Below are 26,623 nucleotides of genomic sequence, written 5' to 3'. Positions count from 1 at the left end.
ACGTGCCCAATGCGAGCCGTGCTGCTGCATTATGATAATGCACATTTAAATGGGGCAGGAACTCAGAGTATGCTGACAGTGCTCGTAAACCAGAGGTGCTCCTGAAAGGCTGCAATTATTTCCTTTGTGTCTTGTGCTTTGAGACAAAGCCAGTGCTGGGCCGTGGCCACGCTGAGTTGGTGAATAGCATCGAAGAGCAAGGACTGGGCACCTGTTTGGGGCTGTGCATTCACCTGGACGTGACACTGAGGAGGTCAGACACTCATTTTGTGTGTGAACAGACAAGCAGGGTCATATTATTGCTGCCAAGAAAAGTTTATGGCTCATGGACCAGCTCAGAGTCCCAGACTGGGAAAGTTAATCCAGACTCCCACGGAGCTGGATGCCTGTTCCCTGGTTTTCTCACAGACATGTGAGGAAAAGGGAGCATGGCTGGTTTGTACCCCAAGGAAACGGGGAGGTGACTGTTCCCTTCTGCTCAGCATTGCTGTAGTTGTACCTGGATGGTGAAAGGAAAGTTTGGATCCTGTGTTTAAAGCTGTTGGGAAACTGGACAGGGTCCAGCAAAGGAAGCCCCAGGCCTGCAGGGAGAGGCTGGGGAGGCCTGAGGGAGCTGGGTTTGTTTAGCCTTGCAAAGAGGAGGCCGAGAGGCAACTTCACAGCCCCCGCTGCTACGTCAGGGGCAATTAAGGGATGCTGGAGCCGAGCTGTTCTTGGCAGTGCAGCCAGTGTAACTGGGGGCAGTGGCCACAGGCTGTGCCCCTGGGGGAGCTCAGGCTGGGTGCTGGGAAGATCTTTGTCACAGAGCAGTGAGGGAACACCATCCAGGAAGGCTGCAGATCTCCATCCTGGCAGGCTAAACCCACTGCAGATCCCCTCTACTGGCATGGTCCCACCTGGAGCACAAGATCTGATCTCCAGCAGTCCCTTTCAACCAGCATTTCAATGATTCTGTGAAACCATCCTCCTGCCTGTTGGGGTTTTTTTGCCGGGATAAACACCTTTCCTCTGGCCCTGGGCACAAGTCTTTGACTCCATACCCTGCGAGTCTGCATTGCAGATTCAAAGATGAGTCACATGGATATAGGGAGGGCAATTACATCTCAGTGAGCGTGAGAGAATCAGGCAGACTCAACTGGTATGGAAAAATACGGAAGGTGCTGGAAACTGTCAATAACACTCACAGAGGTCCCTGAGACTTGCTGGGATTTAGGTGTCTCTGGTTAATTTAGTGCTTACCGTCCTTGTTGAAGAGGATTGGCGCTAACAATTCTTTAGCTTCTGATAGCAAAAGGTCAACAAGATCTGAAGATGGAAGAGATGTGTCTGAGACTGCGTCTGTTTTATCCTCTTCTGTTTCGTGGTTGACGCTTATAAATACGGAAAGTGCCATCAATACTTCTGTCAGAGAATGGTCATTGACAATCCTGGCCAGCCTCTCAGGAAGGATGTGCTACAGAAATTCTGTGTGTTTAGGGGGTTGCATCTCCATCCCTCAGCATTCAAGTATCTGTTAGACACACTTGCATCGCTTTGTTACAGACAAATAGCAAAGTATTCTTGAGAATTTGTCAAAAGCATTTCCCCCTCATTATATTAGAAATAACCAACTTGGAAACTTAAAAACTGATTTCCATCCCTCTTAAAAACTAACTTTTTTAAGGGACTGGTCATTATCGATGGGACAGTGACTTTTCAATGATTTAATCAGTTAAAAACACACACAGAGTTGTGATACATTTATGCTCAAGTGATAGGAGATAGGCTCTGGTTTGAGGGGAGTCCAGAAGCCTGAGCTCTATTTCTGCAGCCATTCATGCAGCTGAGAGTCTTGTGAGCTCTTTGCTTACACTCTATCTACTCTAACTGCTGATGAAAAAGGATGTGGTCCTGCAGCCAAAACCTGGTTTATGTTTGGAAAAGCAGGTGGGTCAAAATTCTGCTGCTCTGAAGCAACCTGCTTGGGGTCTCTGCTTACAAGAGCAATTTAACCAGAGCAGAGTTTCAGCTGCTCACTCCCCAAAAAAGCCTGGACAGAGACCAAATCCCCCCAGCACCAACCCACCAGCAGTCTCCAGATCATCTTTCTCCCATGGTTTCACTTCCAAAGTGAAAGTAAGTTTAGAAACTCTGGATAGGTTACGTGTGAAGCACTTTCCCCTGGGAAAGGTCAGAAAAGGACATTTCATGTTGCTGTTCACCATTCCCAGAAGCCATCTCCTACCTTTTCTCATCTGGTAAATGACTGTGTGTGCTCAGGACCTTGTGAACGTTCTGTCATGCAACAACAGAAAAAAAAAAAAATTCAAACTTGTAGGAATGAATAATTCCTGAGAACAAACCCCATGGGTTTTTCCTGATGATCAGATTTAATATGACAGTAATCAGCTTCTGCTTATTCATTGCCCTTGAAGCGAATATCTCAAGGCCTTTTGCAGCTCAGGCAGCATTTGTGAATCTACAGACACTGAATTCTGCATTTTAATACCACTGCTAAAATATATGAAATGCAACACAAAAATTCTCTTCCAAGGAATAATTTTGCAGGCTGCATTTCAGTGATCATTGCTGCCAGCAACCCCTGGCTCCTGGGTTGGACCTGCATGTGTAAGCTCACATTACCATGCATGGTTCATGACTTCTCCAACACTACTGAGGGGTGGAGAAAAAAGGAAGATATTTTGCTCCAGTGCTCAAAATCTGTGATGTTTGACCCTGGGGTCAAGTGAGATCCATTTCCAAAGTCTGACCCCAAACTGCACAGGCTCCAGCACATATTGCTGAAGCTCTGGAGGCATTTAATTTTTCTTTCTCTGGAGCAGAGAACACAGCATCTACATTTCCTTTTGCTCCTCTGTTTCTGCTTGATTTCAAGGAGTTCTTGGGACAGGCCACCAGTAGCCATAGCAGATACACTCAGTACTAATGCTTCCCATGCTGGCCAGTTTACTAATTACACATACTGGTATTCCAAATATAGGGAATGAAGTGGAAAACCAGACAACTGAAAGAATAAACTGTGAGATTTTGCAGGAAATCTAGGCAGGAAAAAGCACTGGAAGAGCAAACCCACTCTCTAGGCTCCTATTTATAGAGAAGCAACCCTCAGCTATACCAAGGGAAGGTGAGCACAGATGATTTTGACAGCACAGCTCCTGGAGCAGCCTCAGCAAAGAGAGCCAGGGAGAGCAGAGCCACCAGCAAAACCTGCACCACGGAGTTTGCATCGCTGCCAGGGACATGAGGAGATGTGAGTTCATTCCCTGCTTCCTCCTAACCAAGAGAGTGACTTTTTAGGGTGAGACAGGGAAAAAAACCCTTTTGCTTATGGAGCAGGAAGTTGATTGGACTTGCAAAACCTGAGGGAAAGAGGCCGTGGTGATGCTGCAGCAGCGGGGCAGTTCCACACCTCACCTGCACAAACAGGAGCAGTTTCCTGTTGCTGATCTCCAGGCGCTTCCGTGAGACTTCGGATTTTCGTAGCTGGCCATCAGCCAGGGACAGCTGCCTCTTCAGCTCCAGGATGTCCTCCTGAGGCAGGGACACAGGAGGAGGAGAAAGGTGGTGGTGATGCTCCAGCTTTGGCTTTTGGAAACAACAGTTTGTGACATTTGCTACAAGCAAGAGCAGTGTCCTTTGGGAAGGGATGGTGGAAGTCATGCAGATTATAACACGGACCCAGAGACTGTGCTGGCCTGGTGGTCCCACTCAGCAAGTGATCTATGAGCTATTTCATTTTCTCCTGTGTAAACAGAAGGAGGGTAACCTTGGTTGTGGCTGCCCCTGGATCCCTGGCAGTGTCCAAGGCCAGGCTGGATGAGGCTTGGAACAACCTGGGATTGTGGAAGGTGTCCCTGCCCATGGCAGGGGGTTGGAATGAGATGGGCTTTCTGGTCCCTTCTGGCCCAAATCATTCCATGGCTCTATGAACCCACAGAAAAGTCTGAAGGGTTGTGGGTTTTCCCCAGACTGAGGGGTTGCATTACCTCTATTTCAGAGACATGTTTTGCTTTTTTCCCCGCCAGCTGCATCTTCAGTTCTGCAATTTCAGCCTCCAGCAGGTGGATCACTTCCTCGTAGTCCTGCTCGGCGCTGTGAGCCTGTCTCTGCACCACCTCGGCCATCTGCAGTTTGCTGTGCAGTGTCCGGTTCTCCGACAGGAACCCCAGCGCTTTCTGCAAGCACCCAGAACTTCTGATGAACACACCACGTCCCCCTCGGCTGCCAACCCCCAAACCCACCCCCAAGCACCCCTGAAATCCCTTCACTAACTTGGTTCAGCCTCTGAAGCTCATCTTCCATTGACTTCTTGCTGTTCTCCACTTCTTTCAGGAGAGACTGTGGGAAACATTTTCAGCAGATTAGAAGCAACAAATGTCAGGACATTCTCTAGAATGCCCCTAGCCACCAGAATATTATTTTACAGAAGTTCTGTGCACTTTGCCCCCCACAGGGAGAGTTTTTAGGGCTGTGACCTGCAGAATTCTGCCTGGACACAGCCGAAGTGCTGACAGCCAGGTGAGGGTGAGAGGACAGGTGCTGCTTCTGTTAATCACGGACTGGAATTCTTAATGAGACCTGCTTTAAATATATTAACTCCCTGCTGAGAAGGGACTGCATGCTTTGAGTACAAATAAGTTTTCCTTTGAGGCTGAGAGTGAGAAAGAGGCAATTAAGGAGAGTGGAGGGTGAGAGGCTCCTGTGTGATGAGGAATGCACAGAATGCAAACTGGTGACTTCTCCAGAGGGACAGGCCACTCCATTCCCCCTCTGGAGAGCTACAGCAGAAGGCCCCAGCCAAGAAATCTGCTCCAAGGGGAGGCTCCACCTTCAGCCTTCGGACTTCGTGCCGCAGATCTGTCATCTCCAGCTGCAGCTGCTCCAGGTCCTCGTTGCCATTGCAGTTGACAGAGTCAAAGGTCTGCAAGGAGAGGGATGGACTCATCACACATTGAATCAAAATCGCCTCAAAAAGGAGTCAGCATTTTTATGCAACAGATCAAAAGGTACATTAAATAATTCAGCTCCAGGATGGTTCTTTTTGCCCCACAGAATTTCACTCTCTGATCCCCATCATTGCCGAAATAGCTGAGCCATGGTGAATTTTCACTTCATGAACCAGATGAAATTACTTAGAATTGATTAATTATGGCTATTTTTCCTTCTGCAAAACTGCCAGGCTGCTTCCTCATATTATCCCGTCGATACTGTCATTTCCTTATTAAAAAAGAGAAGTTGGAGGTCTTTTATAGAACTTCCTATAAACAAAATGATTAATGAATAGTTCTGCCTTGTCTTTAGAACGACCAGAAAACGGTAATTTAGCTTTTCCCATCTCAGAATTCCATGGATTTCATGTAGAAGATCCATGGATTCAATGTAGAAGAGCTTTGGGGTGACTGACCAGGGAGTGAAAAGCCGATGTATCCAGCAAATTGGCCACTTCGTGCTGAGTGAAGAGTACGGAGCTGGAATCCAGACCAGCCTCGTCCAGCTCCTCCTGCAATAGATCCCTGAGTGCTTGGAGAACATCTGTGAGAAACAATCAGTTTTTACCAGGCTAAAAGAGAAAATTGCTGTGTGTTAGGAGAAAATTCCACTGATTTTGGGGCCATCCACTGGTGCCAAGTAGGGTTTAGAGATGCCAGACAGCTTTCTCTAATAATCCTGGCTTCCTCAGCAATCCCATCAAGCTTAAATGAGTTGTTGGCAGTCTTTATCAGACTCTTGTTTCTTATCCAGCTGAAAAAACCTACACTTTTAAAACCCAGAAAACCCCAGATATTTTCACAGGGGAGTTTTCACGACTGTGCTTCCGAAAGTTTTAAAATTTTAAGCTAAACCCACATCTCCCTGACAAAAGGCACCTGCTGCCATTTCTCATGTTGCTGATTTAAACAAAAAGACAACTCAGTGAGTTCAGCACTTAAAAAAGGTGTTAAACTGACAAGTCTGAAATCCACATTCATTTTGCTTTCAGACATGAAGGAAAGCACAGCAGAAGGGGCTGTGTGGGACAGGTGGGAGCCATCAGGGAGGAGGCACCAGGGTCCCAGAGCTTCCAGTCGCAGAATCACAGAAACGTGGAATGATTTGGGCATAAAGAGACCATAAAGATGATCTCATTCCATCCCCTGCCATGGGCAGGGACACCTTCCCCTAGCCCAGGCTGCTCCAAGCCCCATCCAACCTGGCCTTGGACACTGCTGGGGATCCAGGGGCAGCCACAGCTGCTCTGGGCACCCTGTGCCAGGGCCTCCCCACCCTCCCAGGGAACAATTCCTTCCCAATATCCCATCCAGCCCTGCCCTCTGGCAGTGGGAAGCCATTCCTCCTTGTCTTGTCCCTCCAGGCCCTTGTCCCAAGTCCCAGTCCAGCTCTCTTGGAGCCCCTTTAGGCACTGGAAGGGGGTCCCAAGCTGGAGGCAGCTCTGCAGGTGGGGTCTCACCTGAGGGGGCAGAGGGGCAGAATCCCCCCCTCCCCTGCTGCCCACGCTGGGGCTCAGCCCAGCACAGAGGGGGTTTCTGGGTGCTCACAGCCAAGACATGGCCAGCTCTCATCCTCCAACACCCCAAATCCTTCCCCCAGGGCTGCTCTCCTTCCCTTCTCCACCCAGCTTGGATTTGTGCTTGAGATTGCCCTGACCCAGGAGCAGGACATGCACTTGGCCTTGTTGAACTTCATGAGGTTCACATGCTCCCACCTTGAAGCCTGTCCCAGTCCCTCTGGATGGTGCTCAGTCTCTGGGCTGCAGCAGGAGCAGCATCTTTACTGCCAGCACATTTGCTAAATACCTCCAATCATCCTTATTTCTGTCGCCACAAAATTCAGCACCAGTCATTCGTAAGAGAGGGCCGTGGTTCCCATCCCTCACTCTGCACAAAACATTGATCCAGATACCTTGTGACTGTTCTCTCTGGTGGGGACATTGCTGATGGTTTGGGATTTTTGCTGAAAGCCTTCTGGGGAGCAGACCCTGTGGGCTGGACATGCTCTGGAAGGCCACAGAAAGCAGAACTGATGTTTATTTTCTGTGTCTCCTCTGGCCAGTTCCTGCTAGGAAAGCTGGGATTTTAAGGGAAGTAAGCCCTTGCACCAACTTTCTTTAAGTCTGATTTTACCTGTGATAGGACAATGGGAATGGCTTTAAACTGACAGAGAGTAGGTTTAGATTAGATGTTAGGAAGTAATTCTTCCCTGTGAGGGCAGCGAGGCCCTGGCACAGGTTTCACAGTGAAGCTGTGGCTGTCCCATCCCTGGAAGTGTCCAAGGCCAGGTTGGACAGGGCTTGGAGCAGCCCAGGGTAGTGGAAGGTGTTCAGTGGAATGAGATGAATTTTGAGGTCCCTTCCAATGCAAACCATTCCAGGATTCCACGATTCTACAGAATGCCTTCTTTTGTGCTTGTGACTTTCCCTCTTTATAGGCTCCATCACTAGCCAGGCAGGTGTCTCACCTGCCACTTCTTTCCCTTTTTAGCTGCCAGTGAAGCCTCACAGAAATGACAGATCCCCCATGGACAGAGCTCCTGCTCACCTCCGTAGGCCACCGTCCCCTGCGAGTCTGTGGTCAGGCTTTGCCGGAGCTGCCTCTTCTTCTCCTCGGTCACATCCAGACCAAGATACTGCAGAACCTTGAGCAGAAACAAGGAGCCTTTAAAAAGGAAAATACTGGAAAAGCACCTCTTTGGGGTAAGCGCTGGGAAGACACTGCGGTTTCTGCAGGCAGCATCTCCCAAAGGAGCAGGCTTGGACTGGATTTCCAGTCTGTCCTTTCCTGCACATGTACAGAAATGTCTGCTCCTGAACACAGGTTCACATCCCTCCAAGAACATTTTATCTGCAGTCAGATTTGCAGCTCTGATGAGCTTTCAGGACTTTTATCAAAAGCCAGAGGAGTTTTAGCAAGACTCAGCTGGCAAGAGCTCAGCCTCTCCTTTCTCTTACTGCCCAGAAATTGTTTGGGACCAGAAAGATAAAAGCTGTTGACAGAGTGTTTCCCATGGAGAGAGGAGACATTCAAACATTTTGCTCCTCCACTGCATGTTTTACTCTCTCATTATTGCTGCTGCCCTAACTTCTACTGATACTTATCAGTTCAACCCCAGGGCAGCACAGCACACAGGAGCAGATAAACCTGTGCAAGCCTCACTTCCCTGCTGGCAGCAGCACCTGAAAGCTTTCAAAAGACAAAGTCGAGCTCAGCGGACTCTGGGGAAGAGCCCGAGTGAAACGTTGCCCCGTGCCGGGCTGCACGCACAGCTCCTGCTCACAGCACCTCCCGTCAATTCCCTGGGAAGGCGCTGCGGAGGGATCCTCGCTCACCGCTCCAGCACGTCCCTGGGATCCATCTGCTGTCCGTTCAAGTCCCACCTCCTGCTCCTCTCCCCACCACCCCGTGCAAGGCAGTGCTGCAGGCTCCCAGACTTCAGGATGTTGGCGTGGTTGGCCACCCCAAAGCCACCTCAGGTTGTGCCGCTCGGTGTCACCCCCACCCTGTCACCGCTGCAGCCGCCCGCGCCTAACACAGCTTTTAAAAGGGGAGCCAAGCGTTCCGCTCCTGCCAGCCGAGAGGAGCTGCTTTGTCCCCGTGAGGAGCAGAGGTCGCTGTGCACATTCCATCCTGGATGCCGCTTTGGGAGGATTACGCAGGCTCAGGAGAGCAGCTCCCGGGCGCCCTGCGCTGCCGTCGGGTGGCAGCAGATGTTCGTCACATCGGGGTGTCCCCGGCCCCGCACAAAGGGCTCTGTCCCCACATCCCCCCCTCAAACGCCACAACCACCCAAGGTGCCAGACTGGGACATGGCCCCCCCAGGCCACCCTGCCCCTCACCAGGGTCTTGGTGAGCGAATGCTCCATGCCCATAGAATGCGTTTTCCATAAAATGATGGAAGAATCAGCGGTTCTGGATGGCTCTTCGGTGCGATTATCTCCTATCTCAGCCTTCCTTCGCCCGCGCCAGGCTGCCTGAGGTCACCCTAGCAGTGACAGCAGCACCAAAAAGTTTGGAGGGCACAACCTTAGCCAATGGCATGATGTCCAGGGGAGGTGCAGCTGCCAGGAGAAGACTTCTGGAGCTTCATGGAGCACTGAGGAACAGCGAAGCTGAGCCAAGGGATATTTAAATGCCCCTTTGGACACCGTCAGGATGTTTCACCCTCTTTACTTTCAGAGGCTGGACTCGGCCTCCAGCAAACTCAGCTGGAGAATGGACTATTTCCTGCATAGTGCACAAGGAGGAGACCTTGCTTTGGGGAGAGGGACCCCGGCAGTTACCAGTTCGAGTTTTCCATCCTTGAGCCGGATGTGGGGATCCAGTGCTACTTTGGGTTTGGTGCCTGAAGCTGCTTTGTAGTTAGAAACTGAAGCAGGTGCTGAAAAATCAAAAATAAATATTAATGGAGAAGCATTTGGGTAGAGGAAGAGGTGTCTGCAAAGCAAAATTCAGATCTCTTGTTGCATGAAATATAAAGTGTGTGCAGCAGGGCAAAAATCCAAGTCCAGGATTTACTAAAACCAACTCTGGAAGGCTGAGCTAGGCCACTCTTGGAAAGACTGGATACTGGGGCAAATCCTTCTGAAACTGGGCTTCTGCACGGTTTAAAATGAGATGTTTCAACCAGGGACAAAGGACTGCAAAAATAGCACTTTGGAAATTTCCAATCACAGAGTTTTATGGAGTCTTGGAGTTATGGTGAACTGTGAGAAAAAGAAATTAAAATCTGCCTGGTTCTTGTCTACTCTGATTAAGCAAAACTGAAAGAATTCCTGGCACCCATGGGAACAAACAGACTAGAAGTGATGTGGAAAAGCACCACTGTGAGGTTTTTTCCCCTCCCCAAGACTGCAAAAAGCCTTGAGCCCTTTTCCCCTCAGCTGGGCAGGCAGGTTTTTTGGGTAGAAGGAGCCACATGTATTGTGAGGCGGCCACAGAGGCAGAGAGAGGCAGAGGCAGCAGCTGCTGTGCTGGTAAAAAGCTGTCATGAGCTGGAGGATCCAGCTGCTAACAGCTGGCTCAGCATTGCCAGCACTGCTGCACGAGGCCTGCCCCTCCATCCCTGGAGGGAACCCCACCTTTTCCATTATGATTAACCCTTGTCTGTAAGGAGCCATGATATTCCCTGGAAAAAGGGCTGCAGGAGGCATTACCTGCTCCTGAACAACCCCAGCAGACTCCAGAAGGGTGCAGGGTTGCTGTGCCTGCCCCTGCCCACCCTCAAACCATCAGCCCAGGTGACAAAATTCCTTCTCATGCCAGTGACACAGGATTCGCCCAGGGAGCAATTCCTTTTGCCTGCTTGGGATCTGGTTAACATCACAGGAAACCCTGTTTCGCCAAGTAACACAGCTCCTCTGGAATCCCTGGAGCACTTCTCCCCACACCCTCCTGTCCATCGGGCCAGAGCCCAGGTGCCAGGAGAAGACAGTGAGGAGCAGCAGAGGTGCTGCATAATCCTCCTAATCCCAGCATCCATCTGCTCTGCTGAGGCCAGCAGCTGGGAAGCAGCAAGAGGTAACAAATGGGTTTGCTGGATCGGCCACCACCACTTTCCTCTCCAAGTTCAAGGGCAGAGCTGTTACCCTTCGAGCCGTGGCTAATCAGGATTAGCTCCATGTGGCTTTGCTGTCAGCTCTGGACACAGCCATATCCAGGGCATCCATCAGGCACCCAGAGAGAGGCACTGACTGGCCCAGGCTCCCAGCCTGACTGTTCTTTCAAAGCCAGTTGTCTGTTTGTATGGGTGACAACACTGACACAAAGCCTCCTCGGCATTCCACGTTCAAATCCTGCAGGGATAAAATCCCCCAGCTAAGTCAGGCCATGGTCAGGTCACTGCTGTTGCTGGATTGCAGCAACAATCTGCAATCTCTGTCCCCATCACCAGGACTGGCTGTCCATGGTGGCCACCTGAGAGTCTCCATGGCATCTGCAGGGTGCTCAGGGCAGGGAGGACAGAGCATGTCCCTGTCCCAGGGCCTTTCCAGCGGAGCACGGATGGCAGAGCTGAAGCTGCTGAGCTTGCCCAAGGTGAGCCAGGCATCCCTGGGAGCAGCTGCTCCATCTCCTGCTGATCCCAGGGATGGACTAAGCATCATTTACCTCCAGTGCTTGCTCTTAGCCTTCCAGAGGGGAATTACAGCAAGGCACAGGGATTTGTAAGCAGAGCCAATGTCCCAGGGAAGGAAGGGCTGTTGGATTTGAGGCCGCAAGAATGGTGGGCAGCACTTGCTCAGGATTTGTTGGGGAAGTCCATCTTTCCCTTGGGGCAGGAATAACCCTCATATCACAGGGATATGGGGTACCTTGGTGGAGGTTGTCTCCGTGGGCTCTGGGGATTATTGAGGGTTCCTCAATATTATTAAGGGATTTGGGAAGCTGCAGGGTGATTCAGGTTCACCCCCCATTGCTGCCACACTGTTGGATGAACAGAGTGGGTCTCTCCACAAAAGGTAAGAGCTCAGGAGACCCAGAGCATGGAGATGAAACACAGCATGGAAAAAATAAGCAAAAATTGAAGCTTGGACGTAGAGAGAAATCTGTTTTGATCACATCTCTAAGCAATTTCCCAATCTGGCCAATTGAGGGCATCCTCAAAGCCTGTTCAGAGCCCAGGGTTGCTGTGTACATCCCAATTATCATTACCTGCCTGCTTTTATGCTGTGTGTCCAAGAGCCCCCCATTCCCACCAGAAGGGAATGTAGCCTGTGGAGAACCTGCTGCATGTCTGAGGTGGGCAAAGCCCTGCTGCAAATGAACCACAGGCTGAGAGTGGAGGAATTTGTCTCCTGTGAATAGCTCAGTCCTCGAATGCCTTAGTAAAGAGTTTTGCTGCTGTGGGCAAACATGGACATAATTACTACTCGTTGAGTAAACCAAGCTGCTGCTTTGCCCTCTCTCTGAGCAGGCTGAGTGTCATTATCACCCCATTAAATTCCACTCCAGCAGTATAAACACTGATAAAAAAATGTGGTGATAGGACAAGGGGAATGGCTTCCCACTGCCAGAGGGCAGGGTTAGATGGGATATTGAGAAGGAATTGTTCCCTGGGAGGGTGGGGAGGCCCTGGCACAGGGTGCCCAGAGCAGCTGTGGCTGCCCCTGGATCCCTGAAAGTGTCCAAGCCAGGTTGGACGGAGCTTGGAGCAGCCTGGGACAGTGGAAGTTGTCCCTGCCCATGGCAGTGGGTGGAATGAGATGGGCTTTAAGGTCCCTTCCAACCCAAACCATTCCATGATTCTGTGATTCTATAATTTCATGATCCTCAGCTCCAAGGAACCCCCACAAGGAGAATGGTTGAGCAGGACTCACCTGAGACCGTAAGCTCTGGTGGGCAAATGTCTGGTGACAAAGAAGGCACAGGAAAAGGATTTTCACGTCTATTCTAGAAAAACAAGACAAAACGGCACAGACAGTCGCTAAGAAGAATCTGTTGGTGTAAATGATGAGCAGAAGATAAGAGGAGTTCAAGAGTCATGAGAGCACCACATACTCCTCTTGTGCAGATGGGCCTAAAGAGAGTCCAGGGGTTTCTCTGGGAGCACCTGGCACAGGCTGAGGCACCCCAAAACCTTGGGTCACACACAAACGACTCTGTCCTTACTGTGACTGTGCTTGAGCACTGAGGCTGGATTTGACCTTGCCTGGTTTCTCCACAGAGGTTCTCCCTGAAGCTCTGCATCCAACCCAGCGGGGAGGTCCCGAGTCTGACCACAGCCAGGTGTAATATTTACCCCAAACACATAATTATCCCAGTGAGCAGGGCAGGAAGCCGAGTTCAGTTCCCACCTTGTCTTATGTGCTACGTCACGGCTGAAAGCACAAGGAAGAGGGAGAAACAATCTGAGGGTGAGCACCACTGAGACAGCTCTGGCAACTGGGGACTTGGATGCCAAGAGGGGCACAGGACTGGTGTGAGGACACACAGACAGGCAGCACGGGTGCCTGGGCACTCTTCCCCTGGTGTGGAAACCCCGATCTCATTAGAAGTTCCATCTTTCAGCAGCAAAGTGAGGACAGGAGCCATTTCAGTCCAGCCAATGGTGTGATTTCATACAAGTGCACAGCATCACACGAGCTGCGGGTCCAACCACACCACTCAGCCACAGCTCCAGGGGCTCTGGTGCCATTCTAGGGCACATCTCCAGACTGGTCCACCCAAAGGCAACACATACGTGACATCCATGCAAGTCTGTGTCCCCACAGGGCTGGAAAGCAAGATGTTTTGTGAATGTTCTTGTGTGAAAGGAACATCCAGCCAGCCCTTCTTGGAGGGAATTTGTATGGAAGGGGGCAGAAAGGACACCCAGCATGGCACCAGTCCAGGAGGGGGTGACAAATGCACAGAATGGAGCCGCAGACCCTGAGGGTTGTGTGGATAAACCCTGTCCAGCCATTCACAGCTCGAGCACTTCTCTGCAAATGCAATGTGGAGCTTGGCTTTGCAGGAGGAATGAGCCTGGCTTATCATTAGAGTAGTCAGGAGCAGGAATGGGCTGTGCAGGAATGCTGGGGATTCATCCTCATCAGAGGGCTTGAAGAATAAAGAGTTGCTCCTGCCTTTGGGTAGGAGCCTAGATCAAACTGACTCCAGAGATCCCTTCCAGCCCTATGACTGGTGCTGAATCAGATGCAGGTTGCTATCCACAGAAGGGCTTTGTTTTTTTTGAAACCTGAGACTCCTGAAACTGGTCTGAATGCAGGCCCTGGAGATGAAACTGCTGTCATTATCTCCACAGATCCATCTCTGTCTCAAACCCAAGAGAGAAGAAATTATTTCAGATTTAAAACACCTGCCTGCAGGTAAATACATCAACAGTACAGACTTTCCACTGGATTTCCAGAAATATTACCAAGGAGTCCCTAAAGAAGAGTTCTCTGATCAAGAAAAGATCCCAGGATTGATGTCTGTTAGAGATGAACTTCCACCTACCTCTGGGGACCTCACATGGACTTTCAGCCTGCAGGAGCTCAGGCCGTTTCCCACAGCCTTCGGAGGCGGGGATGGGATGTTGTTGTGAACCGACAGTCCGGGATGTAACCGTCCCCTCCCAGGAATAAAGGCCACTTCTGTGCTTCCCTCATGTCTTCAACAAACAACAAACACAGAACCTCTTATTAACAAAACAAAAGGCACAAATTTGCAGAGCTCCCATGCTTGTGGTTCTGCCTTCAGGATAACCTCACCTAAGCCTGAGTAGCCTGCACCAGTGCAGCTGGGTCTCCACCAGCTGCGTTCCATGGAATCGTGGAATGATTAGGGTCGGGAAAAACCCCTAAGATTGAGTCCAACCATTCCTCTGGTACTGCCAAGGCCACCACTGACCCATGTCCCCCAGTGCCACATCTCCATGGTTTTTGAACACTTCAAGGAATGGTGATTCCACCACTGTCCTGGGCAGCCTGTGCCAAGGGCTTTACAACTCTTTCCATGTAGAAGTTTTTCCTAACATCCAATCTAAACATCCCCTAGCACTACTTGAGGCTGTTTCCTCTTGTCTCGCCCCTTGTTAATTGGCAGAAAAGCCCTACCCCCACCTGGCTCCACCCTTCTGTACAGATCCATAAGGTCTCTCCCAAGTCTCCTTGTTTTCCCTTTTTTAAACTTCACTTCTGTTTCAAAGCTCTGCTGAGTAGTGATAGGAGATAGTCATGAGACCCAGAACATCGGGATGGTCTGGATCACACTTCAGGATGATCCATGCCTTCAAGATTTCCTTATGTGACCACCTTAAAGCATCATTTAAGACTAACAGTGCCCTTGAAGCCAAACCTTGGTATGACCTGAAGTGTTCTGCCTAAGCCTCAACAGCACATGATGATGACAGGAAATGCTTTCTATGTCTACCTGAATTTGGCTTTTTCAATTATTTTTCTGGCCTCTTCATGCGTGCTGCCCACCAGAGAATCTCTGTTGATAGCGATGAGTTGGTCTCCAGGTCGGAGCCGACCATCCTAAACAAACAGGGAGACAAACACAGCATTGGGAAGGGATATCTCTGCCCAAAGCCTTCTCTTGCAACACAAATCCTCATTAGTCCATGCAATTATTCATCTACTCTTAGAAAAACTGCTTCAGAACAGCCACAGCCTCTAGGAAAGGTCCCCTTGGCAGAGCTCCCGAGGGTCTCCGCACTGACTTACCTTGTAACAGTCCCCGTCTGGCAAAAGCTCTTGGACATAAATCATGGGCCCATCAGGCCTGTTGGATCCACCACTGATTGTCAGCCCCAAGCCAGAGGAGTTTGCTATAGAAATGCTCTGGATTCCTGAGTCCATGGAGTAGCTGCAAGGGAGAGAGGCCAACAAGTGACTCAAGGTCATCTGGGTTATCTTCCCATATTGCTGAACAAACTCTGCTTGGATTTCTTTCCATGCATCCTTCTACCTTCTCCCAACCTTTTTTTTGCATCCTTTCTTCCACCCACTGTTGGAAAGGGGAGGTGAGGGCTCCTCTTCTGGCAGACATTGTTCAGTGTTATGAAGGTGACTGATTTCCCTAATCCCAAATAGGGGAATACTCATTTAGAGAAGAAACTAAAGATTTAACAGAATATATTTGGCATTCCTGGTTTTATAGCCAAAAGCACACAAAGGATCAACACGGTTGTTGCTCAAATCCAGCTAAATCACCAGACAGCAATTTACAGATGGAGCAGCTATCAAGCAGCTCTTAGCAAACATCAGAGTGAGGCTCGGGAACACAGCTGGGTGTGTCTTAACTGGGGTTTGGACCTAAAATCTTGCAAGATGCCCTAAGAAATGGGCATCCTTTACAGCAGCACCCACCACACTGTGAGTTGCTGCTGTGGCAGGTGGGTTGCCCAGTCGAGGATGAAAAGGAGCAGCAAACAGGCTGGACCCTTCCCTCCAAGAGCTGCTGGACAGGACCCAGCGGGCCACCAAGGCCCGGCCACAGCGGTGGCTCTGTGCCAGGAGGGAGGTTTGGCAGTGGCAGAGCTGTGGGAGCAAGATTTCACTGAGCTCCCATGGGCAGCACTGCAGCAGGGGGGATTTGGGGAAGGATTTGATGGTGTCTAAGGATTAGCAAGCCTTTTCCTCAAATGGGATGGGTGCAGCTGGCTTTTCACTTTTCAGTTTATTTCCACAGCAGCCCAAAGAGTCTGCACTGGCTCCCTGTGTAACAACTTCAGACACAGCAGCAGCTGTGCATCCTGTGCCCCACAGTGCCACCAGCACATGTTCCCAGCAGTGCCATCCCTGGTGGTCAGACAGCCCACTGTGCCTTAGTCTTATGAAAAAACATTGCTTTAAGGTGAGTGATCTTAGGGAAATGATGTCATGAAACAAAGCATTAAATTCTCTGCTCAACCCAAAGTCTCAGACACTGACTGTGGTGAGATTGCATCGTATCCAACTCCCATTGCTCAGTGGAGTGGCAGGACCTCGGGGGATGCCACAGTGAGAGGTTATAGCCCAGGGACAACCTGTGGTGAGCAGAAGGGGTGGCAGCCACATGCATGAAAAGACCCTTAGCCCAAATTACATCTCTCAGCTGACCACCAGTGCTCAGCTGAAACCAGTGCTCTGTAATTCCAGGGGCCTGGAAGACCACTGGGGCCTGGCACCAGCATGGAGACAAGCACAGCTAGGCACAGCATGGCAAGGAGGCCACCAAGACAGTCCTTTCTAGCCTAAATGCCCATTTCCCTGCCCACAGCAGGGGGTTGGAATTAGATGATCTCTGAGGTCCCATCCAACCCAACTCACTCTGGATTCTACATCTCAGCCTGGAGTGAGTTAACAGCACAGTAAGGATGGCTTCTCCAAACCAGCTGCCAAGTAGATGATCTGGTCTCTCCTCTGCGTGGGTCTCTCACTCCATGCAAGAAGCTTAAACCTCTGGTGCCAAATATTTGTCCTCTGCAAATCCCTAATAAGCTGGTATTTAGCAAGAGGATTTACTGGTTCTGCAGTGAGGGCTGATTCTCTTTACCAGCGATTTGTCTTGCTTGTACTGGCAAAGGAGGGGAGCTGTGAGCCCTGGTGACAAATGGTCCCCATTCCATGACTGTGAACACCCTCCGAGCTGTCCCTCTGGGGAAGGGCCCCAGAGATGAGACTCTGCAGAAAAACCAGCTCTGCCTGTCCAGACCTCTGACCCTGCGGAATGTGCAAGGGCAGATGACCACATGAAAACACACTCCAGGAGATACTCTGGCCACCAAAGGACATGGAGAGGTGCTGGTGCTCTTGGAGCTTGGGGTCAACATGCCAGGAGCAGGGCAATAGGAAACAAGCTCCAAAAACACCTCCTGAAAGCAGCACCAGCCTTGCAGGAACGCTCTGCTCATGGTTTTAAGGTGATGTGCAGGCTCCTCTCAGCTGGCTGTAAACCATGGCCTCTCCCTGGGATTCAGAGGGGAGGAAGAGGAGCTGCTGCATGGTTAACCATAGTGCAGACTTATTGACTGTCTCAACTGGGAAGCTTTTCACCCCTCGGGAACAAACTTCCCAGGAACAGCCAAGATGCCACCACCACATCCAGAAGATGCTGTGGCCTCGCAGCCATTGTGGTAATAGAAGAGTAGAGAGGACATAAGGATGAACAAAACTGCTCAACAAGCCCTGGAATTATTAACTGGGTGTATCCCTGTGACATTTGGTGGTCTCCTGATGACCCTGGTGGGATCTGTACGTACTGTGCGTGAGGGGCGTGCGCCGGGTTCCCAACGAAGGGGCTGTGGGAGTTGGCAGGGCTCAGCAGCAGTGGGCTCTGGGAGCGTGAGGATGAGCCCGAGGAGGTGCTCTCCAGGTATCGACCTCAACAGCAAAGTCAGAGTCAGTCCAGGGCACACAAACACTCCAGCATCACCCTCCCCCCTGCTCTGCCACTCATAGCTGATGCTGCATTCCTAGATTTTTGGGGAAAGCCACACGGTAGATAAAGACATCAGGATAGGGCTGAAGGAGAGGAAACATTTCAGCCTCCTTGGCACAATTCCAGCGTGGGACTGTCACCCCTCTGCCAACCCTACACACCTGTGCCACAGGGGAAGGGCCAGCAGCTGTCTGGTGGGATGCCAAGCCAGAGAGACAGCTTCCTTCCCCAGGCACACATGGCTTTGTGTGCTGGCACCTTGCTTAGGTCAACCTTGTTGCATCTCATTAAACATTGCCTATTTGCAAATGAAAAATCTTTGAATGAAGTATTGCTGAAACATATTGAAATCCAGAGCAAAAATCTACAGCTGCACCTCCCAATGGAGTCACCTGCCAGCACATCAGTTAGGCAGAGTCTGGGGATCAGGGGAGTGGTTACGACCCCAACTCAAGCCTCTCTTGATCACCCCGTGGCACCAATGGCCACGGGCTGGGCATGCCCCAAGGACCTGCAACAAGGACGAGCTTTCTTCAAACCTCCACCCCAACACCTACTCAAACCACAGCTCTTTCAGAATGACTCTGGGATAAAGGAAACTCTCTCTGCAGAGAGAGGGGCTTTCAGTTCCCCCCACACAGACTGCTGAGCTACTCACTGCTGCCATGCAGGATCGGCGAGCTCCGCGCTGAGCCTGTGTTGCTCTGGGAGCCGAACTTCTCCAGCAGCTCAGAGAACTCTCTCCTGCAAACAAAACCATGGCATAGTCAGCTGGTGCTCAGAACTCCCCCCACATGATTATATGGCAGTGGTGCCTCTGATGGCAGGGACTTGGTACCAAGGCTGTAGGGCCGGTGCCCTCCAGCTGTGGGGAGCAGACAGAGCTTCCTCATGCGCAAGGGGAGCACCCTGGTTTCAAGAGCTTGTGCAAGGCTTCAGGTCTATAATCAATCTCATGGCAGTGCAGCTTTCCTGTGATGGGCTGAAGCTCCAGAGTGCTCCTTCCCTGCCCTGGAATGTGTTCAGGGCAAGAGGAGCTGGGAAGGGACATATCCTTAAAGGTCTTTTCCAATCTTTATGACCCTATGATTCCATGCACAGGCTCTGTGCTGAGGATTGTCACTCCTGAGAGAGGGCAGATGAACACTGGAGCCCTGCTTGCATCCTGCCTTGCACCCACCTCATGGACCCTCCTGGGAATGTTTTCACCCACAGCTATAAGGCTCAAAAGTTTTGCAAACACACCACACAAATTAAACCCTGCCAGAAGAGCTGTAACTGTGCAAACATAACCCAAAAATTCTTAGCCTATTTGTGACTCCTTCTAGAATAGTGAAACACAGGTTATTTTCTGTTTTTTCTCCTCTTTTCCTGGACAGAAAGTAGATCCTGTAGCTCTTGCTGGAGTAAAGAAGGAGATGGCTTTCAGAGCACCTGCAGAAGCAGCAGCCCACTCTCCCAATCCATCCATGATGATGTTCTCCACAAACATCACAAGCTAAACTCTTGGAGCATAACACCTCAACAAAGACCTGCATGCAATCTCATCCCCAAAATCCCCTGGAAGATTATCTCCATGCCCAAGGACCTTCAGTAATGCTTTGTTCCAGGTTGAGTTTGACCACCATGTGTTGAGCCCTTGATGAGCTGGAACTCCCTGTACACCACAGGTGATTTGCTTCATGACCTTTTGCCAAGTGTGACCTCCTGAGTTTTTGAACTCCATTGAGAACTACCACTGTCCACATTTACCAGCTCCTTCCTCCTTTCTGTAACCTTTCTTTGAGCTGCTGTGAGCCCCTCTTTTCCTTTCAGATGAGGAGGTATGGAAAGGGATGACTTCTTCTTCATGCTCACGTTCAGCAGCCTTCTGATCCACCCCTGCCACGTCGGCTCTTTGCTCTGCAATGGGGGGGGGGGGTCTCTCCCTTCATAACCCAACCCCACTTGATGGATCTGACCTTTTGGCAGAGAGATCCTCAAGGATGACTAATTTCTTACACATGCCAATTAATAAGCAGCCAGGCAGTGGTACAGACCCTGAAAATGTTGTTTCAGTGGCCACAGTAACACCATTAGATGTCTTCTTTGAAGGCAGGAGGGAATCCCCATGGGAAGGTGCCTTCCTGATGCCATAGCCCCAGGAACAGCCTGGCTATGAGTGGCTCCCTCTCAGGCTTGACAGTCAGACAAGCTCAAGAGGTGAACCTGTAGGAACCCAGCCACAGCAAAGTTCTCTGAGCGAGGAGACTGCAGTGACACACTCGCAGACGCTGCGTCATCTGCGTTCCTCACCAGCACAGATGTTGGGTGTTATTGGCTAGATTAGAGTCAACAATATTAACTGATGAATGAATCATCAGCTCCTCAGGTTCCTGCTGGAAATGCTCTCAGTAATTTACATCTTCCCAGTCACAACCAGCTCATTAACGAACTTCAAAGACCAGCACATGCCTTATCTAATATTGCCATCAAATGTATGCCTTATTCATTCCATTTAATGCTAATTTAAACCCCAAGTGTCACACAATGCTCAGTGACATGCCTTGGTGAATCCCAGTATTTGCATCCATACTATTGTCTTTATCAACCAAACCCATGACCTTAAAAAAAGCCCACAGAAGCCCTACCTCCCACAAGGCTCTTTTGGCTTTCAACTCTTGGGCACAAACTTCCCAGGAACAGCCAAGATGCCACCAGGACATGCAGAAGATGCTGTGGCCTCCCAGCCATTGTGGTGATAGAAGAGTAGAGGGGACATAAGGATCATCAAAGCCGTTCTCCAAGCACTGGAATTATTTATTGGATCTACCCCTCAGACAGTGGCAGGCATTTGGTGGCCCACCAAGGGATGGCTGTGTGGGGCCAGCCCTGCGTGACCTGCAAGGAGGGGGGAGGCAGTTTCATAACGTAAGGCACCAAAATCATGTAAAATATTAGGAAAATTCCTCCACTGAAAGGATGTCATGCACTGGAACAGGCTGCCCAGGGAAGTGGTGGAATCACTAGAAGTGTTCAAAAACCATGTGGATGTGACACTTGAGGATGTGGTTTGAGTGGTAGCCTTGGCAGTGGTGGGTTAAGAGTTGGACTTGAGGGTCTCAGAGGGCTTTTCCAACCTAAATGATTCCACAAGCAGTGGGAAAGCAGAAGGGACAAGTCAGGCCCTGGTTTGCTGCTCTGTGGATCCCTAAGCTGAGCCTTGGGTGGATCTCAGCAGAATTCTCCAATTTCCCAGTAAAGCCTCTGTGTTTCTACAGCTGATTCACACCAGTTTCACTGGCAGCTGACACAGCCACAGCCTTACCCCTCCCTGACCCCGTGCAGGGGCAGGTCCCACACGCTGGAATCTCACGTATTATTCCCAGTGGTTACCAGGCCACCAGCACCTGCGTTTTGTTTTGGGCTGGGTATTTCTGTGGTCATCTATTGTTCCATTTTCCTCAGATAATAATCCAGCAGAGCACAGAGCAGCTTATAAAAACCAAACAATGGCTGAAATACTCTTAGTCAATGCAAATGCAACTGGTGCAGCAGCTCTGTAACCCTGCAAACCCCATCACCAATCTGGGCCGCCAAACTCTGTCATAAGGGAGGACATGCATGGGCTCAGCATTCCTTGTTGTTGTTTATTTAGTGTCCTGAAATGCATCCACAAAGGAGGTTTATCATTATTTGCTCAGGAGCCTGAATGAGCTCTGAGACCGCATCCAGCCCAGGGACAATGTGACCAAACGCCACTGTCCCGGCTCCTGCTTTGTTGGTCAATCCAGCCCCAGTTCCACCAGGGACACAAACACATGACTAACTTGAGGCACACACTTATCCCAGCAGAAAGTAATGCACTTTCTGGTGCCAATCTCCTGGGAATTAATTTTGTGCTCAGTGCTGTGTTTGGAGGAGTTTGACGCGGGCAGACGATGCCCAAACATTGCAGATTAATGAACGAGTGCACTGAAGGAATGCCAGCAGGCCCTGCTTTGTGCTTTCAGACACCAAGAGGCTTCAGAAGATGCCTTTAATATTTAAAATTTGACCCTTACTAAAACATTGTGAATTGTCAGGTGCCTGCAGGACTAAAATACCCAGCTTTATTAAAAAACAACAACCATGGCATTGTATGAGGTGGAAAGTTCATTTTAACAAGCCCTTCTCCAGTTTTTTTCATTAGGATGCAAACATTTGAGGTCTGGAGGATGCTTGCAATAGAGCTTGGCCCTGGACAGCCTTCAGCCAGCCCCAGAGTGGGATGGGGGGTCTGCCAGCAGCAGCCAGCTCCAGGATGACTTTGCAGCAGGGGGTCAATCTCCCTGCAGAATATTGTTGTTTTATCTTATAATGCCTTTTTGTCCTGCCCTTTTGTTCCTGGGAGAACAAAGGGTGAATCCTACATCAAAGGTTACACAGCGTCTGGAAACCTCAGCTCTGCACCACAGCTGGGAGAGAAAGTGGAGCCTGTGACATCAGAAATTACTGGTTTGTCTCAAAAAAAAAACAAAGGTGCAGGTGAGTGGGAGCCATGAACCCAGAGCACTCCAAAAGCGTCACAAAGGCAGATTTTCTCACACACAGCTCCAGTGGAATCAGGGCACCCACAGCCAGGCTGGAGCTGACACCCAACTGTGTGGAGAGGTCACACCCTGGAGGGGAGAGATGGGGCATCCAGAGGGACCTGGACAGGCTGGAGAGGGGGAACCGTGCAGAATTCGTAAAGCACACCAAGGCCAAGTGCAGGTGCTGCACCTGGGTCAGGGCAATTCCAAGCACAAATCCAGACTGGGTGGAGAAGGAATCGAGAGCAGCCCTGAGGGAAGGATTTGGGGTGTTGGTGGGTGAGAGGCTGAACTTGCCCCAGCTGTGAGCACCCTGAAACCCCCCTGTGCCCTGGGCTGAGCCCCAGCGTGGGCAGCAGGGGAGGGGGGACTCTGCCCCTCTGCCCCCTCAGGTGAGACCCCACCTGCAGAGCTGCCCCAGCCCTGGGGCCAACAGCAGAGGGACGTGGAGCTGCTGGAGAGAGCCCAGGGGAGGCCACGGAGGTGCCCCAAGGGCTGGAGCCCCTCTGCTCTGGAGCCAGGCTGGGAGAGCTGGGGGTGCTCACCTGGACAAGAGAAGGCTCCAGGGACACCTCAGAGCCCCTTGCAGTGCCTAAAGGGGCTCCAGGAGAGCTGCAGAGGGACTGGGGACAAGGGATGGAGGGACAGGACACAGGGAATGGCTTCCCACTGCCAGAGGGCAGGGCTGGATGGGATATTGGGAAGGAATTGTTCCCTGGGAGGGTGGGCAGGCCCTGGCACAGGGTGCCCAGAGCAGCTGTGGCTGCCCCTGGATCCCTGGCAGTGCCCAAGGCCAGGCTGGATGGGGCTTGGAGCAGCCTGGGATAGTGGAAGGTGTCCCTGCCCATGGCAGGGGGTGGGATGAGGTGAGTGTTGATGTCCCCTCCAACCCAACCATTCCATCCTTTCCCCCTCTCCCTGGTGGGATGGAAGCAGTGCCTGGCACAGGGGCATCTCAGCCGCTGTGTGACATGCTGGGTGTTTTTCCCAAAGCACCAGAGCAAGGCCATGTCCTTGGCACACCCAGGCTTGCTGGAGTCAGCCCCAGCCCTCCCTGCCAGTTTAGCACCAAGTGCTCAGAACAGCAAGGCCATGGGCTGAGCTGTCACTGTCACACACAGGGCTGGAAGGACAGGAGGGACTGTCCTGCATCTACTCCAGACCAGGCGTGAGCTCCAGGCACAGCCCCTCTGCTGGGAGAAACAGCGTAGGCAGAGGAGCTGGGAAGTGATTCTGCCCCCTCACTTGGCCCTGGACCTCAGGACCTGTGTCCAGTTCTGGGCCCCTCACAAGAAGGACATTGAGGGGCTGGAGCGTGTCCAGGGAAGGGAGCAGAGCTGGGAAGGGGCTGGAGCCCCAGGAGCAGCTGAGGGAGCTGGGAAAGGGGCTCAGCCTGGAGCAAAGGAGGCTCAGGGGGGACCTTGTGGCTCTGCACAAGTCCCTGACAGGAGGGGGCAGCCGGGGGGGGTCGGGCTCTGCTGCCAGGGAACAGGGACAGGAGGAGAGGGAACGGCCTCAGGCTGGGCCAGGGGAGGGTCAAGCTGGACATCAGGAGGAATTTCTTCCTCTAAAGGGTGGTCAGGCCTTGGAGTGGGCTGCCCAGGGCAGTGATGGAGTCCCCACCCCTGGAGGTGTCCAAGGAAGGCCTGGACGTGGCACTCAGTGCTCTGGGCTGAGAGATCAGCCAGAGGTGGGACTCGATGTTAAAGATCTTTTCCGACCTCAGTGATCCTGTGAGTCTGTGACTCTGTTCCATAGTGCCAGGGCACTGCAGAGAAGCAGCCTTTCCTTCCTGCTGGCCGTGTGAGCCCTGTTAATCCCAGAGCCCCTGTTCCCGGGATGCGGGGGATGCATCCCGTGTGGAGACACAATGAATTCAGTATTTTATCCTGCCAGGACTGAGAGGTGCAGCACAAACTGGCTTCTCCCAGTGATAAACCTGACAGACCAGGCTGATATCTGTGCAATGCAGAGAAACAAGGAACTATTGTAACTTTCAGGCTGAGAATGAATAAACAATAATTATGACTATGCAATAAAATTATCCTTATTAGCTGAAGGTGAGCACAGATGAAAATCAGATTCAAGCATCACCTAAACCTGGTGAGTCCAGCTCTAAATCTGAATTCTCTGCTTTGAGCCCTGGCATTACTGCTGCTCTCCGCAGCCCAGCTGATGCGACAGGCCCAAAACATGCATCTGATATGTTTTCTGATACGCCAGAGACTGAGTTCCACGAAAAGCACAGGTAATTTGGGCCTATAATTAACTCCAGGGACAAATAATAGCGTTTATGACTCCAATTCACCTGAGGGCAACCACAACAAAATGCTACTCAGCTGAGTCATTGGGAAAATTGGCATGAGGGTTGGATCCAAACCCAGAGCCATGACGTTCCCTCCTCCAGTGTGCCTTGAGCGCTCGGGGTGAGGAAGGATCTGAAAATAAACTGCATTTTCTCTGCCCTGTGTCCTCCTCAGCTTTCAGGTCTCGTGAGCTGCTTTGCTGGGCAGTGGGAAGGTGGGAAGCTGCCCACAGCTCATGGCATGGCACCTTCACAGGCATCACCGCCAGAGATGATGCCCCGCTTCCCCCCGGCTGCCTGCTCACCCACGCTCAAGGACAGACTTAAAAGATAACAGGACATCCCTAAAAGATAAAACGAAGTGGGAAAAAAAAGTAGAGAGCAGAAAATCCCCCTGTTCCCACAGCCCTTAATCCTGGAGATATGTATTCGTGTATTAAACAGTTTGCGAGATGATTATGTAAGTGAAATCTCTGCAAATCTTTTGGAAAAAAAAATAATAAATAAACTGATTACTTCCCCTCTCTCCCTCTGGCTAACCTTTTGCAGATTTAACAGATAACCAACAGTGAACGGACGCCAAATGAATTGCTTAAAGTTTCATTGCCCTGCCGGCCTGCCCCAGGTCCCTGCAGGGCGACTGGGGACTGCCGGCAGCAGGGGGGAGCCGCAGCCGGCGGAGCCGGGCGTGCGTGTGCTTTAGGAAACATCTGCTGCAATTTGGGATATTAGGAGCCACATCGACATGCACGAACAGCTTGAAACAGATCAGCGTGGAGGCAGAAAACCTGCGCTGGGGGCTCTGGCTGAGAAATCAAGTGTTTCCCGGAGCAAGTCCTGCTGCTGCCGGACACAGGGAGCTGCTGAGCTGTGGGATCCCATCCCTCCTGCCGGGACAGAGTGTGAGATTTGCCCCTCCAAGGGAACTGCTGTGATCCACAACTGCATCCTGAGCATCCCTCCTTGGACCAAAGGATCTCTGGTGACCTACTTGCTTCACCCAGCACTTCCTCAGCAGCTGCTGAAGGACTTGCACTTAATGTAATAATAGGAGATGCTACTTCCCCTGGCAGAGGGTGGCTGAAAAGCAGCCCGTCATTAATAGCAAATAATTCTTGCACCAGTGTATTGCTGTGTCAGAATTAGCCTCAGCCCTGTCATTACAGCACTCTCACTGCTCTGCCAAGGCAGGAGCTCTGTGCAGCGGCTGATGGATCAGGAACGAATCCATCATCTCTGACACTAACGGGATGTGGGTGCATTGAGCAAGTGACTCTGGCCTTCAGCCACCCACACGCAGAGCAGAGCCCCAGAGCCGGGAACCTGCCTGCCCACAGCCTCACTCTGCCAAATCCCACCCTCGTTCCTCTGCTTCCTGCCACACCTCGGCTCTCCCGAGAGAAAAAGGGAGAGGATGTGCCAGCACATTGTGCTGCATCTCCCATGGGATGTCAGCAAAGACCCCACTAATCCATACCTTGGTTCCCACAGCTCTCTCATGGCACCATCATTGTCCCACACAGCTTAAATCCAGTCAAGACAAGACTGAACTCTTCCCTTCTCCTTCCAAACCCTCTGAGTCTCTCCAGAGAGAGCAAGGTTTTCCAGGGAGCTACAAAGGGATGGGTTTCAGGGAGAAACTTCTCATCCTCCCTGAGGCGGAGGAAACCTCTGGGGAAGGAAGACCTTAACTCAATGTGTCCAACCAGAAAGGAAAGGGAAGATCCTGCTGTACCCGTACATCTTCCTCCAGAGCCCTGTGCAGGATGTGATAAACCATCACACAGTGCAGCTGAGGGAGCTGTGCCACCCTACAGCCAGGACTGGAGCAGCCCTGGTGCTCCCTGGGGAAACACCTGTGGAAATCTGCTCAGTGCCGGAATGTCCCACAGACCCAGCACAGGCAGGGCTGGAACCGGGAGCCCCCA

At 51.3% G+C, this 26,623-nt stretch overlaps 1 protein-coding gene across 6 annotated transcripts in view; it reads right to left on the bottom strand.

The window, feature by feature from the left end:
* LOC121668978 (syntaxin-binding protein 4-like) overlaps window positions 1–26,623 on the bottom strand; it is a 47,090-nt gene that overhangs the window by 1,715 nt on the left and 18,752 nt on the right. For 4 of the 6 annotated variants that reach the window (XM_042037368.1, XM_042037369.1, XM_042037367.1 and 1 more), the window contains 15 exons: window positions 18,496–18,581; window positions 17,659–17,779; window positions 15,140–15,281; window positions 14,844–14,950; window positions 13,929–14,082; window positions 12,308–12,380; window positions 9,275–9,372; window positions 7,536–7,632; window positions 5,405–5,532; window positions 4,829–4,921; window positions 4,273–4,338; window positions 3,987–4,175; window positions 3,415–3,531; window positions 2,225–2,274; window positions 1,240–1,370 (listed from right to left, as the gene is read on the bottom strand). In XM_042037368.1, the coding sequence (XP_041893302.1) occupies window positions 1,240–1,370; window positions 2,225–2,274; window positions 3,415–3,531; window positions 3,987–4,175; window positions 4,273–4,338; window positions 4,829–4,921; window positions 5,405–5,532; window positions 7,536–7,632; window positions 9,275–9,372; window positions 12,308–12,380; window positions 13,929–14,082; window positions 14,844–14,950; window positions 15,140–15,281; window positions 17,659–17,779; window positions 18,496–18,581 (1,652 nt within the window). Of the gene's footprint in view, window positions 1–1,239; window positions 1,371–2,224; window positions 2,275–3,414; window positions 3,743–3,986; window positions 4,176–4,272; window positions 4,339–4,828; window positions 4,922–5,404; window positions 5,533–7,535; window positions 7,633–9,274; window positions 9,373–12,307; window positions 12,381–13,928; window positions 14,083–14,843; window positions 14,951–15,139; window positions 15,282–17,658; window positions 17,780–18,495; window positions 18,582–26,623 lie in introns of those variants that run through there. The other 2 variants (XM_042037370.1, XM_042037372.1) reach the window with 2 other exon arrangements.

This window comes from Corvus kubaryi, unplaced genomic scaffold, assembly GCF_017639235.1.
Source record: "Corvus kubaryi isolate FWS band 111438036 unplaced genomic scaffold, C.kubaryi_AGA036_p1.0 37387, whole genome shotgun sequence".
In the NCBI taxonomy this organism is placed as follows: domain Eukaryota; kingdom Metazoa; phylum Chordata; class Aves; order Passeriformes; family Corvidae; genus Corvus; species Corvus kubaryi.
This window is presented reverse-complemented; position numbering and strand designations above follow the sequence as displayed.